The sequence below is a fragment of the Lynx canadensis genome, chromosome D2 (genome assembly GCF_007474595.2).
Source record: "Lynx canadensis isolate LIC74 chromosome D2, mLynCan4.pri.v2, whole genome shotgun sequence".
Lineage (NCBI taxonomy): Eukaryota > Metazoa > Chordata > Mammalia > Carnivora > Felidae > Lynx > Lynx canadensis.
Window position 1 is genome coordinate 40,961,511 of NC_044313.2, and position 17,034 is coordinate 40,978,544.

Sequence of the window (17,034 nt, forward strand, 5' to 3'; positions counted from 1 at the left end):
GAATCCTAACAAATGGAGTTCTCATTTGCATACTTAATATGTCCGATTGCCATCACAGAGGAGTAGAGTCCCACTCCATGCACTAATGTGACAACTCACAGAGTGGATCTGAAACTCAGGTCCATCCATACAATTTCCATGCCCTAGGAGATGAGAGATAGGCCACCTTCTGCTCTGTCTCACGTCACGGGTCATCACTGTGGTGGAGTTTCGCACAACACATCCACCAGCAACCGCCTGACTGCTAAGGCCACTCATACCACTGGCTTGGTTGTTCTCATTGCAAGCAAATTACATGGTTGGAAATATAGCTGAGGAAGCCAGACATCCTCACAATGAGGCTATTGCACCTGGAAAAATGTACGAGGCTAAGAATGCATGATCCTACATTCTGCCAAAGCTTCAAAGAATGAGAGACCCATTCATCAAGCACTTCTTGACTTGGGGCCTGGGAGTGAGCTCCAGACCTCTCCTCACCAGCCCCATGACCACAGAACTTTCTTGAGTCTCAAGCACTTGCAAAATGGGGAGATTCTAGAGTACTGGAATGAGCTGTTACGAATATTGATGAAATAACATGCCTAGCATAGATATAGCCCCTGAGTGTCTATTAGTTTCCAAAATGCTCCAGGCAGGCCAATCTTGAATGCCAAGGTAAAGAAAGCAAAGTCCCACACTTGAGACAACTAAATGGTTAGACGACACTTAAAGAATTAAAGGACATTTTATTTAGGGGTCGAATATTTTTATCTACCAGTTAATGCTTAAGGCGCTGGTCTTAACAATTTTTTTTTTCAACGTTTTTATTTATTTTTTTTGGGACAGAGAGAGACAGAGCATGAACGGGGGAGGGGCAGAGAGAGAGGGAGACACAGAATCGGAAACAGGCTCCAGGCTCTGAGCCATCAGCCCAGAGCCCGACGCGGGGCTCGAACTCACGGACCGCGAGATCGTGACCTGGCTGAAGTCGGACGCTTAACCGACTGCGCCACCCAGGCGCCCCAAGGCGCTGGTCTTAAAAGATAACCCCTAACAATTCCTTCTGTCCTATATATATGCATGCAACCCCTCACGTCAGTAAGGGAGGCATATGGCCCTTCCAACAGAGTCTAAGCTGAACCTATGACTCACTTTGACCAGTAGACCAATGCTGTGGAAGCCAGGCTGCCTTGTTCAAGGCCTAAGCCTTTGGAAGGGCAGGCAGCTTCTGCTCTTGTGCCTTTGGGGTCTCTGAGCTACTATGTGGCCGGTTGGAGGGTCCACTTGGAAGGACACAGGTAGAGGCCAGATGGAGAAGGCTCCATGGAGGAGAACCCAGGATCTTTTTTTTTTTTTTTAATTTTTTTTTTTTTAACGTTTATTCATTTTTGAGACAGAGAGAGACAGAGCATGAACGGGGGGAGGGGCAGAGAGAGAGGGAGACACAGAATCAGAAACAGGCTCCAGGCTCTGAGCCATCAGCCCAGAGCCTGACGCGGGGCTCGAACTCACGGACCGCGAGATCGTGACCTGGCTGAAGTCGGACGCTTAACCAACTGCGCCACCCAGGCGCCCCGAGAACCCAGGATCTTATGAGCAGCTCAAACCAAGGCCCCAGACATGTGACCCAGCCCGGGAAACCCCTGCCATCAGAACCAGCTTTGCGAGGCACGGGTTGCATGAGTAAAGAAGACATCTTAAATGGTCCATCCCACCGACTACCATGTGGCACAGAGAGGAGCTGTCCCTGCCGTGCCCATCTAAATTCCTACCCCACACGTACCATGAGAAGGAATGACATGGTTTGTTAACCTGGCAGTAGTTTGTTACACAGCAATAGATAACTAAAGAAACAATCAGACCCATCTTATCCCAGCCTGCTGCTTTTCCATAAGTGTTGAAAAATATAAAGTGCCTTCCATTTCACTATGACATGTGTCTCTGTTCATTGGTTTGATAATCATTTCATTGTCACTTCCCAGAAAAGGAATAAGAACGAGAACAATGATTCCAGTTACAAAGGGACCTAGAGCCATGGAAACAGGCCAGCCCCCTACTCTTTTTTTTTTAAGCCTGTATCAAATACTACAGAATTGCCTTAGTGAAAACGGTTCCCTTTCTTACACATCAAGGCTTTTGCTCCTGACTCTACTTCTCTCACTGACTTCAGAGGACTTACAGTATTTTACCAGGTCATTGACATTTTCAGGCTGTGATTAATAACGCCCCTAGTTGTCACTTCTTCCTAGAACATATAATTTCCTTTTTAAGTCCTGGACAAAGAAAAGCTGGGCCTGCAACCGCCGCCCCTCATTCTTCCCAAGGAAGCCACCACTGTGCAGGGAACAGACCAGGAGACCTGTCGCCAGGTAGGACCACATTTAATACCAAGTCCACCAACGGGGAATCCTTCAAAGCGCTTTACGTTGTCTGAGGCTCTGTTTCCCTGCTGGTTAAAACACAATAATACTCCCGCTGAAACTGCTGTGAGGACAAATAAGCCGTGAAAGGGTCCAGCACCACGCCTGGTTGCTCCGTTCCACTCATTTCCTTCCATCTGCTGCTAAGCAAAGCGTGCATCCTCCGGGTCTTCCTCAACCCTTCCAGTTTCTTCCTCAGAATTTCTAAAGTATTTATCATACAAATGGAGTGAACATGTTCAAGAATTGTCTTGTTCTATTGCTCCATCCTTTCACTCTGCAATAGGGCCCTTCGTTCTTCCAGGACGGGAACTTGAGGGTTGCCTCTGACTTCCTCTTCCCGCTCCCTGGACCCATTCATCTCGGGGCTCTGTGATTCGATGTCTCCTCTCTCTTCACACTTACCCAGACACCACCCTACCTGAGCCACCGCCAATGTGGAACTGCAAGACATGGCCCGCTAACTTCTGTCCCCATTCCCAGGCCCTTCCCCACGCAACAACGAAAGAGATATTTCTGATACAAAAACCTGGTAGAGTCATCGTCCACTCACTTGAGAGATGCTTCTTGCTGCCCTTGAGACAGAACTCCATACTTAAACAAGGCTCCAGTCTTCCTCTGCCTGTCACATCTGGCATGTTCCCCACTCTCCCCCTTTGCTCCCACTCCAGCCGCCTGCAGCAGACTCCTTCCTGCCTGGTTAATTGTTACTCAGCTTTCAGGGCTCGGCTTGAATGTCACCATCTAGGAGATGGCTTCCCTGACCTCCACCCCTTCCTCTAAATTAGATTGAATTAGGCCTTCCCCCATCTCCATTCCCATTATTCTTTCTCAGCATCCTGTTTTTCCCCTCATTATCACTTGTCATAATTGGTAATTGTATATTTATTTGGGAGCTTATTTATTTAGCCTGTCTGCACTGGTACCACTTCTTGGTCCCCATGATGGATGCAGGATCCACGGACAGGCTCCATCTTGTTGGCCTGGCATGTCCTCCACAGAGCGCCAAGCCAGGATCACAGCCAATATCCACAGGATGGATGAATGGATGGGAGGCAAGGACTGCTGAGCCCCCCAAGGCCCAGCACCATCCTTAGCATCCAGGGCTTGCCTCATGAAGGTTGAATCATTTCAACTGGTTTTTGTTTGGCTGTTGTTTTTAGAAGGTCACTTTGCCAGAAGAAATGACCTGTTTTAAATGGCCTTGGAAGGGGGGGCAGGACTCAATCAAGGGTCGCAGACATACTGAATCTCCCCTGCGGAAGGTGCTTTGCAAGGGTGGCTCTGCTAATGCAGGGCACTGAGGGCAAAAGCAAAAAAGAAAACAGTCTGGCCGGAAGGAGCTTAAATGATCAGTCATGTGAAAAAGACAAAGATGTGTGTTCATCAACAAGTACCTGGGGGTGGTCTTCATGGTACAACCGAGGCAGCAGTCTCACCATGATGCACAGGACCCCGGGGTGTATGATCACAGCATCCCCTTCATCCATCCTGCAGAGAGAAGGGGGAGCAGGGTATCAGTTTTGAGTTTTCCAGTGTCTTTTGCTTTTCACAAACCTTTCTGAATTTTTCTAAGACAGGCCATAATACACATCCTCAGTCTACCACTAATTATCTATATGACTTTGAAATAATTAGTCTGAGCTGAATTTTCCCCAACTAGACAGTGGAGCTCACAAACTGGACCTCTTGCCTCAGAGAGACGTTAAATAATGCTTTTGTGCACCAGGGCGCTGTGGCTGGTTCACAGTTGATATTCAACGCCACGTTAGCTGCCTGTCCTTTCCCCTTCTTTCCAGGCATTGTAGGAGATGGAGCCGCTCTCGTTTTATGTTGAACACACACATACAAGGGCTTCTGGATCCCTTCAAGATGGTGTAAGCATGCTCTACTCTGTCCTACCCACCGAATGCAACTCAAAACTCACATAGGACACACGAGCAGCTCTCTGATGGCTCTGAAACATAAATGGTAGCAGAGAGGGAAACCAAACCCAAAGCACCATGCAACTGGCATTGAGTTTATTTCCTGGGGCTTCTCCCTCCAGCATTCCTTGGTATGGGCTCATAGGGAGTCTGAAAACTGAAATGGGCACCACGTGCAGACAAGGACAGAGCACCAAGAAAAGATCTCTGTTTCTGGTCTGAGGAGCAGGAAAGGAGGCCACTGCAAATCATAGAACACGGAGGAGAACCCCTGGGATTTTCTTTGCTAGATTTCTTCATTCTTTCTCAGCCAGCCTCCAGGCAACCCCACAGCAGTAGCAGTGGCCAGGCAGGTGCCTGAAATCCTGGGAGAAGACAATCCTCTCAAACCAAAATAACCATGGTTCCAAGAATATAGGCCAAATCCCCACTGCTGTTGTCTCTCTTTTTCCTTTCCTGCTTGGCCCCAGAAACAGATGCAGTGGTGAGAAGTATGTGAAATGACAGGGAAACTAAAGCTTCACATTCCTAGACAGAGGAGAAGGAAGGGGCCCCTGAGAGCCATAAAGTATTGGGGAGATGATGACGAGGAGGAGACTTAAGAACATCAGATGATGTATCAACCTCTGGGCTCAACTCTGACCTAGCTGTGCATGTGCGGATCTGACCCTAAACCACATTCCAAAGGCTTTGAGAACTGAACTCAAGGAGAAACTACCACCCTATACTGGCAACTTCATGGGCAAATAGAGAATAGATCAAATCGCACTGGCAAGTCTGTGAAACCAAACTAATACTGGAAACGTTGTCCACAGAAGGTAGGTAAGAACTTGCAGACTGAACCTAACCTGGTTGGTTGCCTGCTAAAGCAAAATAATCAACATTCTCCAGAAGACATGAACAGGAGCTAGAGTTCACAACATTCGAAATGTCCCAGACACAATCTGAAATTACTTAGCATAGAACAAGTCAGAGAAATCTCAATATCTCACACAGAAAAAGATAATCAATAGATGATGAGAAGCTTGAGATGACATAGATGTTGGAATTATCAGACAAAACTTTAAATCAGCTGTTAGTAACCACACTGGTAAGGAATAAGGGTGAATACTATTGAAATGAATGAAAAGCTAGAAAGTCTCAGTAAAGAAACTGAAGCAGTAAAAAAAGAGTCAAATGGAAACTTAAGAGCTGAAAATACAATAATGAATTTAAAAATCTCACTAAATGAGAACAATAAAACAATAAGATGAAACAGATAAGAGCCCATGAATTGAAAGATAGATCAACAGAAATTGCCCAATGTGAACAACAAAAAAAGAAAAGTTTTTTTTTTCAACATAAGAAAGCCTCAAACTCATGTGTAATAATACTGAAGGATCTAACATCCTATGGTAGGAGTTCCAGAAGAATAGGAGAACGAGTGTAGTGTAAAAAAATTTTTCAGGAAAGTTTTAGCTGTTGTTTCTTTAAATCTGGTGAAATACATACCCTTAAAGATTTAAGAAGCTTAACAAAATCAACAAAGCAATATGTGCCCAGGAACATCACAGTCAATCTACTAAACTCTAAAGACAATTTAAAAAATCTTGAAAGCAGCCAGAGGAAAAAAAAAAAACACACTATATACAGGGGAACAACAATTTGAATGGCTGTGGATTTTCTCATGAGAAATCAGAAACTAAAGGAACAATAATTGTAAAGCGTTGAAAAGAAATACACATAATTCCATATCCAGGAAAATATCTTTCAGAAATAAAGACAAAAGAAATATGTTCCCAGATGAAGGAAAACAAAGAGAATTTCTTGTCATGAGATTTTCTCAAAAAATAATACTGGAAGTTTTTCAGATGGGAGGGAAATAGTAATAGAAAGAAACATGCTATTTCAGGAATGAAGAAAGACCAAGAGAAATGGTAAATAATTGGACAACCTTAATAGGGTATGTTTTTTCAGGGCGCCTGGGTAGCTCAGTCAGTTAAGCATCCTACTCTTGATTTTGGCTCAGGCCATAATCCCAGGGTTGTGGGATCAAGCCCCACTTTGGGGTCTGTGCTGACAGTGTGGTGCCTCCTTGGGATTCTCTTTCCCTCTCCCTCTACCCCTGCCCCTTCTTGTGTTCACTCTCTCTCTTTCTCTCTGTCTAAATAAATGAACATTTTTTTTAAATAGACTACATTTTTTTCTGAAGTTCTTAACATATGTATGATGGTTGAAAGAAAAATATTACTAGATGTAATACTATGAATATTACAACAAAAATAGCAGAGAGTAAAGGAACCTGCATAGAGGTAAACTTTCTGTATTCCATTTGAAGTAGCAAAATATTAATTCTAAGTAGGATGTTAAGTTTGTGCATTGTAATCCCTAAGACAAGCACTAAAGAAAGAAGACAAAGAAAGATAGTAAAAAAATACTACAGATACATTTAAACTGAATACTATAATATATTCAAATAATCCACAAAAAGTTAGGGAAAGAGAAACAGAGGAACAAAAAAGGGGAACAAGGAGAAAACAAATAACAAAATGGTAGACCTAAGTCCAACCATATCAAAAATTACATGAAATAAAAATTGTCCACATACCCCAATTAATAGACACATATTGTCAGAATGGGGGAAAAAAACCCAAACTATATGCCACACACTTGAAATATAATAATATAGACAGATTAAAAGAAAAAGGCTAGAAAAAATTTAAACCATGCTAACACTGATCAAACGAAAGCTGGTGTGGCTCTACTAATCCTGGAAAAAAACAGGCTTCAGAGCAATGAAAATTACCAGGAATGAACAGGTTATGTTGCACAATCATTAAAGGCAGCACAGCACCCAAAATGTGTAGGCATTTCACAACAGAGCATCAAAATTCATAAAGAAAAACTAGTAGAAGTAGAAGGACAAACAGACAAATTCAGTTATAGCTGGAGACTTCAACACTCTTCTTTCAGTAATTGATAGGAAAAGTAGACAGAAAACAATCAAAAGTATAAAACTGAACAACACTATAAACAACCAATGTGATTGACTTAGGGAACATCCCACTCAACAACTTCAGAATACACCCTCTTTTCACATTCTGTGGAAACTTTGTCAAAAGAGACCATAGTCTAGGTCATAAAATAAACCTTAAACCATATCAAATAAGTATAATCATACAAAGTATGTTCTCTGATCGTGACAGAATTAAATTAAAAATGAATAATAGAAAGATAAATGAAAATCTTCCATGTACTTGGGAACTAAACATATTTCTTATTAGTTGTGATAAAAAAACAAATGACATAAAACTTACTATCTTAACCATTTTCAAGTGACCAGTTCAGTGGTATTCAGCACATTCATGCTGTAAACAACATAGTTCTAAATAGCTCATGGGTTAAAGACAAAGGTTCAAGAAAAGTTTTAAAATATTTTGAACTTAGATGCCTGAGTGGCTCAGTTGGTTAAGCTTCAGACTTCAGCTCAGGTCATGATCTCATGGTCATGAGCTAGAGCCCTACATCAGACTCCATGCTGGGAGTGGAGCCTGCTTAAGATTCTCTCTCCACATCCCCCCTCCCCTTTCTCTCTCTCACTCTCTCAGAAAATAAATAAGTAAATAAATAAATAAATTTTAAAATAAAATAACATGATCATACACAGAAAAAAGCATTTGAGAAATTTGACATTTGTTCATGAAAAAAGTTATCAGTAAACTAGAAATAGAAGGAAGTATCCATAACCTGATACTGGACACCTAAAAGGAAGAAGAAACCCAGAGCTGATATAATATTTGATGGCAAAAGATTGACTGAACACTTTCTCCCCAAGACTAAGAACAAATCAAGGATGTCCGCTGTCACTGGTCCTATTCAGTACCATGTTTGGAACAACAGATTGGAAAGGAAGACATAAAACCTCACTATTCCCAGACAATATGATTGTCTACACAGAAAATCCTAAGCAATGTATTAAAAAAAAAAAAAAAAACTCTCAGAACTAATAAGTGAATTTAACAAAGTCTCAGGGTTCACAATTACATGTTAAAATTAATCATATTCCTATATACTAGAATTAAACAACTGGAAAACAAAACGTTAAAAATGTCACTTAAAATAAAGCTCAAAAAACGAATAAATACTTAGGTATAACTCTTTTTTTTTAAGTGTGCTGGGGAGCTCTTTCTGCCCACAGGTCCTGTCCCCATGCTTTAATAAAATCACCTTTTTGCACCAAAGACGACTTCAAGAATTCTTTCTTGGCCATCGGCTCCAGACCCCATGAATCCCACTGTCACTCCAAAAACCTCATAAATTTGGACCACAGTGGCCAAAAAGCACCAGGAAGGTTCTAATTTTATAAGTACAAATAACCAAATTTAGATGAACTTTCTGAATTTGCCCCATAAAGTCATATTCAAAACATGAAGTATTGGAAAAGGAGGGGCCAACATGGTGGAGAAGTAGGAGGATCCAAAGTTCCCTCCTCTCTCAAACAAAGCAGTGTTAAAGTTAACGAACTTTGAACTCTGAGATTCCAGGAGACAAAGAGACAGTCGCTTCCAGGGACCCACTGGGACAATCTGAGGGGCCTTAGGTGCGTGATTGCGAGCTGGGAGAGAGAAAACGAACGGAGGTGAGGGATCCCTTTCTGCGGAGAGAAAGGAAAGAGAAAGAGCAGATGGGGAAGCACAGGACTGTATCTGGACAAGAGAAAAACCTTGGACCTGGATGGAGAAAGATCCAATCTCTAACTCCTGGGGCTTTCTCCGGATTGGAGTTGGCTGCTGGGATTGCGCACCTGGGGAGGAGAGGAGCCAGCCCCGGGTTCAGTGGCTAGGTCAGGGGTGCAGTCCCCAGTAGGAGAAAGCGATCCCCTCCCTGGAGAGCTGTGGGACAGGACAAAGCCTGCTTGCGCCTGCCAGCAGGGGACCATATATCAGGCGGTGCAGAGCAGCATTTCCCCAGTATCTGCCGGAGGAGGGAGTTTGAACCCCAGCCAAGCACCAGGCACTGGAGTGGGCAAGACAAACCACCTCGTTTGCACCCGCAGTACAGTGAGGACGGCTGGATCAGTGTGGTTTGGGATATCCGTCGGTGGAAGAGAGACTGGGGTATCGCCATTTTTCTCCCCATCACCAACAAGGTGGGGCTTCAGGGATCAGACCGCAGGGCCCACAGTGGAGGCGGGGCCGCCTATGCCAAGCCACGCCCATCCGCGTCTGGGAACTGTGTATCTACTGGAGCGGAATAGGTGCTGAGGAACCGGAAGGCCCCTCCTCCAGACCAGCGCTGCTGCATTGCCTGGTCTAATTCTTGGACAGTTCTTATTATATAGATATAGTCTTCCTTTTCTCCTTCTTATCTCTCCCTTCCTCTAGTCTCGTTACTCTGGTCTTTGGTCTGTTTAAGCAGACATATCTAATCCATTCTCTTGATCCACGTTTCACACCTCCTTCTTTATTCTCCTTTCTCTCTCTCTGGATTAAGCCGTATAGTTTCTCTGTCTGATCAAGTTTCATTTTTTTCTTTTTCCCCACCCCTGTCATTTCTTTCTTTGTATGGGATAAGGCCTCTTCCATCAGCATCGCCTCCACCCTGTTGTTTACTTGTAGCTGGGGTCTCTGGTTTTGTGTTTTTGAGGTTTGTTTGTTTGTGGGGTTGTGTGTTTTTGTTTTCTGTTTGTTTGTTTTCCTTTACAGGGCTACTTCAACAAACAAATCAAAGCACACTTAGTGGAGGGTTCAAAACATCACTACGAGTAGGGAGATAAAGTAACGAATGTCACAACAACAGAGAGCAAGTAACACTCTCCAAAAAATACTTCCGGAAGGGCCAGGCCCTGGACCGTGTATGACCCCTCTTTAATATAGTAGTGCTCGCAGGTGCAGGGCACATAACAAGCTTTTAAAACACATAAGGGACAGAAAGCTAGCCAAAATGATGAAACGGAAGAATTTTCCTCAAAAGAATTCCAGGAAGAAATGACAGCTAAAGAATTGCTCAAAACAGATACAAACAATATAACTGAACAAGAATTTAGAATAATAGTCATAAGATTAATCGCTGGACTTGAAAAAAAGCGTAGAAGACAATAGAGAATCTATTGCTGCAGAGATCAAGGAACTAAAAAATAATCATGATTAATTTAAAAATGCTGTAAATGAGGTGCAAAATAAACTAGAGGAGGTGACAGTGAGAACTGAGAGGCAGTGGGGGAGAATAGGTGAAACAGAAGATAAAATTATGGAAAAATATGAAGCAGAGAAAAAGAGATAAAAAAAATTCTGGATCATGAGGGGAGAATTATAGAACTAAGTGATTCAATGAAACTAAACAATATCTGTATCATAGGAGTTCCAGAAGAAGAAGAGAGAGAAAAAGGGACTGAAGGTGTGCTTGAACAAATCATAGCTGAGAATTTCCCCAATCTGGGGAAGGAAACAGACATTGAAATCCAGAAGGCACAGAGAACTCCCTTCAGATGTAACTTGAATCAATCTTCTGCCCGACATATCATAGTGAAACTGGCAAAATACAAAGATAAAGAGAGAATTCTGAAAGCAGCTAGGGATAAACAGGCCTTAACCTACAACGGTAGACACATAAAAGTCATAGCAGATCTATATACTGAAACTTGGCAGGCCAGAAGGGAGTGGCAGGGAATTTTCAATGTGATGAATACGAAAAATATGCAGCCAAGAACCCTTTATCCAGCAATCCTGTCACTCAGAATAGAAGGAGAGATAAAAGTTTTCCCAAACAAACAAAACCTGAAGGAATTCATTACCGCTAAACCAGTCCTACAAGAGATCCTAAGGGGAACTCTGTGAGTGTTGCAAAGACCACAAAGGCAAGAGACATCACTAGAAGCAAATATCTACAGATAGCACAACGAGTCTAAACCCATATCTTTCAATAATAACACTGAATGTAAAGGGACTAAATGCTCCAATCAGAAGACGTAGGGTATCAGAATGGATAAAAAAACAAACAAACAAGACCCATCTATTTTCTGTCTACAAGAGACCCATTTTAGACCTGAGGACGCCTTAAGATTGAAAGTGAGGGGTGGAGAACCAGCTATCATGCCACTGGGATTCAAAAGAAAGCTGGAGTAGCCATACTTACATCAGACAAACTAGATTTTATAAAGACTGTAACAAGAGATGAAGAAGGACATTATATAATAATTATGGGGTCTATCCGTCAGGAAGAGCTAACAATTATAAATGTTTATGCATTTATATATGGGAGCACCCAAATATATAAAACAATTAATCACAAACATAAGCAACCTTATTGGTAAGAATGTGGTAATTGCAGGGGACTTTAATACTCCACTTACAACAATGGATAGATCATCTAGGCAGAAAATCAATAAACAAACAATGGCCTTGAATCATACACTGGACCAGATGGACTTGAGAGATATATTTAGAACTTTGCATCCTAAAGCAGCAGAATACACATTCTTCTCGAGTGCACATGGGACATTCTCCAAGATAGGTCACGTACTGGGTCACAAAACAGTCCTCAATAAATATAAAAGAATTGAGATCATACCATGCACACTTTCAGATCACAATGCTATGAAACTTGAAATCAATCACAGGAAAAAGTCTGGAAAACCTCCAAATGCATGCAGGTTAAAGAACATCCTACTATAGAAAGAATGGGTCAACCAGGCAATTAAAGAAGAAATTTAAAAATATATGGAAACAAATGAAAATGAAAATACAACAATCCAAACCCTTTGGGATGCAGCAAAGGCAGTCCTAAGAGGAAAATACATCGCAATCCAGGCCTATCTCAAGAAATAAGAAAAATCCCAAATACAAAATCTAACAGTACACCTAAAGTTCTACAGGAACTAGAAACAGAACAACAAAGAAACCCCAAACCCAGCAGAAGAAGAAAAATAATAAAGATCAGAGCAGAAATAAAAAATACAGAATAAAAAAAAAAAGAAATAGTAAAACAGATCAATGAAATTGAGTTGGTTTTTTGAAAAAATAAACAAAATTGATAAACCCTGGCCAGACATCTCAAAAAGAAAAGAGAGAGGACCCAAATAGATATAATCACGAATGAAAATGGATTTGTCACAACCAATCCCTCAGAAATTCAAGCAACTATCAAAGAATACTATAAAAAAACTATGCCAACAAACAGGACAACCTGGAAGAAATGGACAAATTCCTGGACACCCACACACTTCCAAAACTCTAACAGGAAGAAATAGAAAATTTGAACAGACCCATAAGTAGTGAAGAAATTGAATCAGTTATCAAAAATCTCCCAACAGATAAGAGTCCTGGACCAGATGGCTTCCCTGGGGAATTCTATCAGACATTTACAGCAGAGTTAATAATTATCCTTCTCAAGCTGTTCCAAAAAATAGAAATTGAAGGAAAACTTCCAGACGCATTCTATGAAGCCAACATTACCTTGATTCCCAAACCAGACAGAGAACTACAAAAAAGGAGAACTACAGGCCAATATCCATGATGAACATGGATGCAAAAATTCTCAACAAGATACTAGCATATCAAATTCAACATCATATAAAAAGAATTATTCACTAGGATCAAGTGGGATTCATTCCTGGGCTGCAGAGCTGGTTCAATATTCACAAATCAATCAGTGTGATATATCACATTAATAAAAGAAAGGATAAGAACCATATGATTCTGTCAATAGATGCAGAAAGAGCATTTGATAAAATACAACATCGTTTCTTAATAAAAACCCTCAAGAAAGTCAGAATAGAAGGAACATACTTAAACATCATAAAAGCCACATATGAAAAGCCCACAGCTGATATCATCCTCAATGGGGGGAAAGCTCTCAGCTCTCAGCTTTCAGGAACACAACAAGGATGTCCACTCTCACCGCTGTTGTTTAACATAGTGTTGGAAGTCCTAGCATCAGCAATCAGACAACAAGATAAAATACAAGGCATCAAAACTGGCAAAGAAGAAGTCAAACTTTCACTTTTCTCAGATGACATGATACTCTACATGGAAAACCTGAAAGACTCCACTGAAAGACTGCTAGAACTGATATATGAATTCAGCAAAGTCGCACAGTACAAAATCAATGTACAGAAATCAGTTGCATTTTTATACACCAATAATGAAGTAACAGAAAGAGGAATAAAGAAATTGATCCCATTTACAATTGCACCAAGAACCATAAAGTACCTAGGAATAAACCTAACCAAAGATGTTAAAGACCTATATGCTGAAAACTATAGAAAGCTTATGAAGGAAATTGAAAAGGACACAAAGAAATGGAAAAACATTGCATGCTCATGGACTGGAAAAATAAATATTGTTAAAATGTCAATACCACCCAAAGCAATCTACACATTCAATGCAATCCCAATCAAAATTGCACCAGCATTCTTCTTGAAGCTAGAACAAGCAATCCTAAAATTTGTATGGAACCACAAAAGACCCCGAATAGCCAAAGTGATATTGAAGAAGAAAACCAAAGAGGGAGGCATCATAATCCCAGACTTTAGTCTCTACTACAAAGCTGTTATCATCAAGACAGTATGGTATTGGCACAAAAACAGACACATAGACCATGAAATAGAATAGAGAATCCAGAATTGGACCCACAGATGTATGGCCAACTAATCTTTGACAAAGCAGGACAGAGTATCCAATGTAAAAAAGACAGTCTCTTTAGCAAATGGTGCTGGGAGAACTGGACAGCAACATGCAAAAGAATGAAACTAGACCACTTACACCATTCACAAAAATAAACTCTAAATGGATGAAGGACCTGAATGCGAGACAGGAAACCACCAAAACCCTAGAAGAGAAAGCAGGAAAAAACCTGTTTGACCTCAGCCGCAGCAATTTCTTACTCGACACATCTCCAAAGGCAAGGGAATTAAAAGCAAAAATGAACTATTGGGACCTCATCAAGATAAAAAGTTCCTGCACTGCAAAGGAAACATTCAACAAAACTAAAAGGCAACCGACACATTGGGAAAAGATATTTGCAAATGACATATTGGATAAAGGGCTAGTATCCAAAATCTATAAGGAACTTACCACACTCTACACCTGAAAAACAAATAATCCAGTGAAGAAATGGGCAGAAGACACAAATAGACACTTTTGCAAAGAAGACATCCAGATGGCCAACAGGCTCATGAAAAGATGCTCAAGGTCACTCCTCATCAGGGAAATACAAATCAAAGCCACACTGAGATATCACCTCGCATCGGTCAGAGTGGCTAAAATGAACAAATCAGGAAACTACAGATGCTAGTGAGGATGTGGAGAAACAGGAACCCTCTAGCACTGTTGGTGGGAATGCAAACTGGTGCAGCCACTCTGGAAAACAGTGTGGAGGTTCCTCAAAAAGTTAAAAATAGAACTACCCTACGACCCAGCAATAACATTACTAGGAATTTACCCAAGGGATACAGGAGTACTGATGCATAGGGGCACGTGTACCCCAATGTTTATAGCAGCACTTTTAACAATAGCCAAGTCATCAAAGAGCCTAAATGTCCATCAACTGATGAGTGGATAAAGAAGATGTGATTTATATACACAATGGAATACTACTTGGCAATGAGAAAAAATGAAATCATGCCATTTGCCACAACATGAATGGAACTGGAAGGTATTATGCTGAGTGAAATAAGTCAGTCAGAGAAAGACAGATAACATATGTTTTCACTCATATGTGGATCTTGAGAAGTTTAACAGAAGACCATGGTGGAAGAGACGGGGAAAAAAATAGTTACAAACAGAGAGGGATGGAGGCAAACCACAAGAGACTCTTAAGTACAGAGAACATACTGAGCGTGGATGGGGAGGGGGGGAGAGGGGAAAAGAGGTGATGGGCATTGAAGAGGGCACTTGTTGGGATGAGCACTGGGTGTTGTATGTAAGCCTATTTGACAATAAATTCTATTCATAAAATAAAAAATAATAAAGTGTGCTGGTTCTGTATGCTAGTTACCATAGAATTTATTAAGAAGGAAGGAAGGAAGGAAGGAAGGAAGGAAGGAAGGAAGGAAGGAAGGAAGGAAGGAAGGAAGGAAGGAAGGAATCGTAGACTTATATAAAAGGAAAAACATAGTATGTCTGTGGATTGGAAGATCTAATATATTTGTCTCAATTCTCTCCAAATTCATCTTAGATTTAATGTAATTCCAATGAAGATCCCAACAGTTTTGTAGATATAGGCAGGCTGATCATTATATTTACATATACTAGGATAGCCAGAAGCAAAGGAACTAAAATAATTGAAGCAATTTTGAAAAGGAAGAATACATTTGGAGAACTCACATTAGCTGGTGTTATGACTTATTACACAGCTACAGTGATCAAGACAGTATTAGTGAAGGGCTAGACACACAGATCAATGGAACAGAAGAGAGTCCAGAAAAAGACTTACATAAATATGGCCAATTGATTTTTCACAAAGGGACAAAGATAATTCAATGGAAATGGATAATATTTTCAACAAATGGCACAGAAGGAATTAGATATCCAAATGCAAACAAAAATAGTAAATCTCAAATTAAACTTCACACCGTGCAGTAAAAGAAACTCAAAATGGATCATAAACCTATAAAACTTTTAAAAGAAAACATAGTAGAAAATCTTTGTGGCCTTGAGCTTGGCAAAGATTTCTTAGATACAATACCAAAATCCCAATAAAATAAAAACATTAATAAATTGTGCTGCATAAAAATAAAAGATTTTCAATCTGTAAAAGTCACTTTAACAATGAAAAGACAAGCTACAGACTGGGAGAAAATCCTTGCAGCCATACAATGGAGTACTACTCAGCAATCAAAATGCATGAACAATTCACACAACAAATTGGATGGACATCAGAGGCCTTATGCTGAATGCAAAAGACTAGCCTCCAAAGAGTACACATTGTATACCCACATTTATATGGTTTAATGAAAAAGACAAAACTATAGGGATACATCAGTAGTTACCAGGGGTTAGGGGTTCACTATCAAGGAGCAACATTCAGGAACTATTTGAGGTGATGGGACTGTTCTGTATCCCAATTGTGGGGGTGGTCACATGGCTCTAAATTAAGTGAATTAAAACCCATAGAAGTTCACAGAAAAAAAGGGACTTTTACTATATGTAAATTCAAAACTTAATAAGAAAAATAAAAACAAATGCACGAAAACCCACAAATCTAATCCCAAATTACAAACACCTGATTTTCCTTTTTTTTAATTTTTTTTAATATTTATTTATTTTTGAGAGAGAGAGAGACAGACAGACAGCACTCGAGTGGGGGAGGTGCAGAGAGAGAGGGAGACACAGACCCTGAAGCAGGCTCCAGGCTCTGAGCTGTTAGCACAGAGCCCAACACGGGGCTTGAACCCATGAACTGTGAGATCGTGACCTGAGCTGAAGTCATATGCTTAACTGACTGGGCCACCCAGTCGCCCCACAAACACCTGATTTTCAAACATTTTGGCCAGAACGCTACTCTCATAACCTGTGGCCACATCGTCCTTGGCACCATCAGCCTAAAAAGAATGGCTAAGTTGCCAGGAGTACATCTCGCCTTGGTGTTAATTTATTCAATTCAATGGAACAAATATTTATTGACCTAACTATTTGCCAGGCGCTATTCAAGCACTCTGGATACATCTATAAATAAACTAAACTAAAGCCCACACCCAGGTGTGAGGGGAGTAGTGTAGATAATAAACATAA

The 17,034-nt window shown here is 40.9% G+C and overlaps 1 protein-coding gene across 8 annotated transcripts in view; it reads right to left on the reverse strand.

Annotated features, from left to right (window-relative positions):
• Window positions 1–17,034, reverse strand: part of WDFY4 (WDFY family member 4) — a 295,461-nt gene that overhangs the window by 211,674 nt on the left and 66,753 nt on the right. For all 8 annotated transcript variants that reach the window (XM_030335435.1, XM_030335436.1, XM_030335430.1 and 5 more), the window contains one exon: window positions 3,797–3,890. In XM_030335435.1, the coding sequence (XP_030191295.1) occupies window positions 3,797–3,890 (94 nt within the window). The remainder of the gene's footprint in view (window positions 1–3,796; window positions 3,891–17,034) is intronic.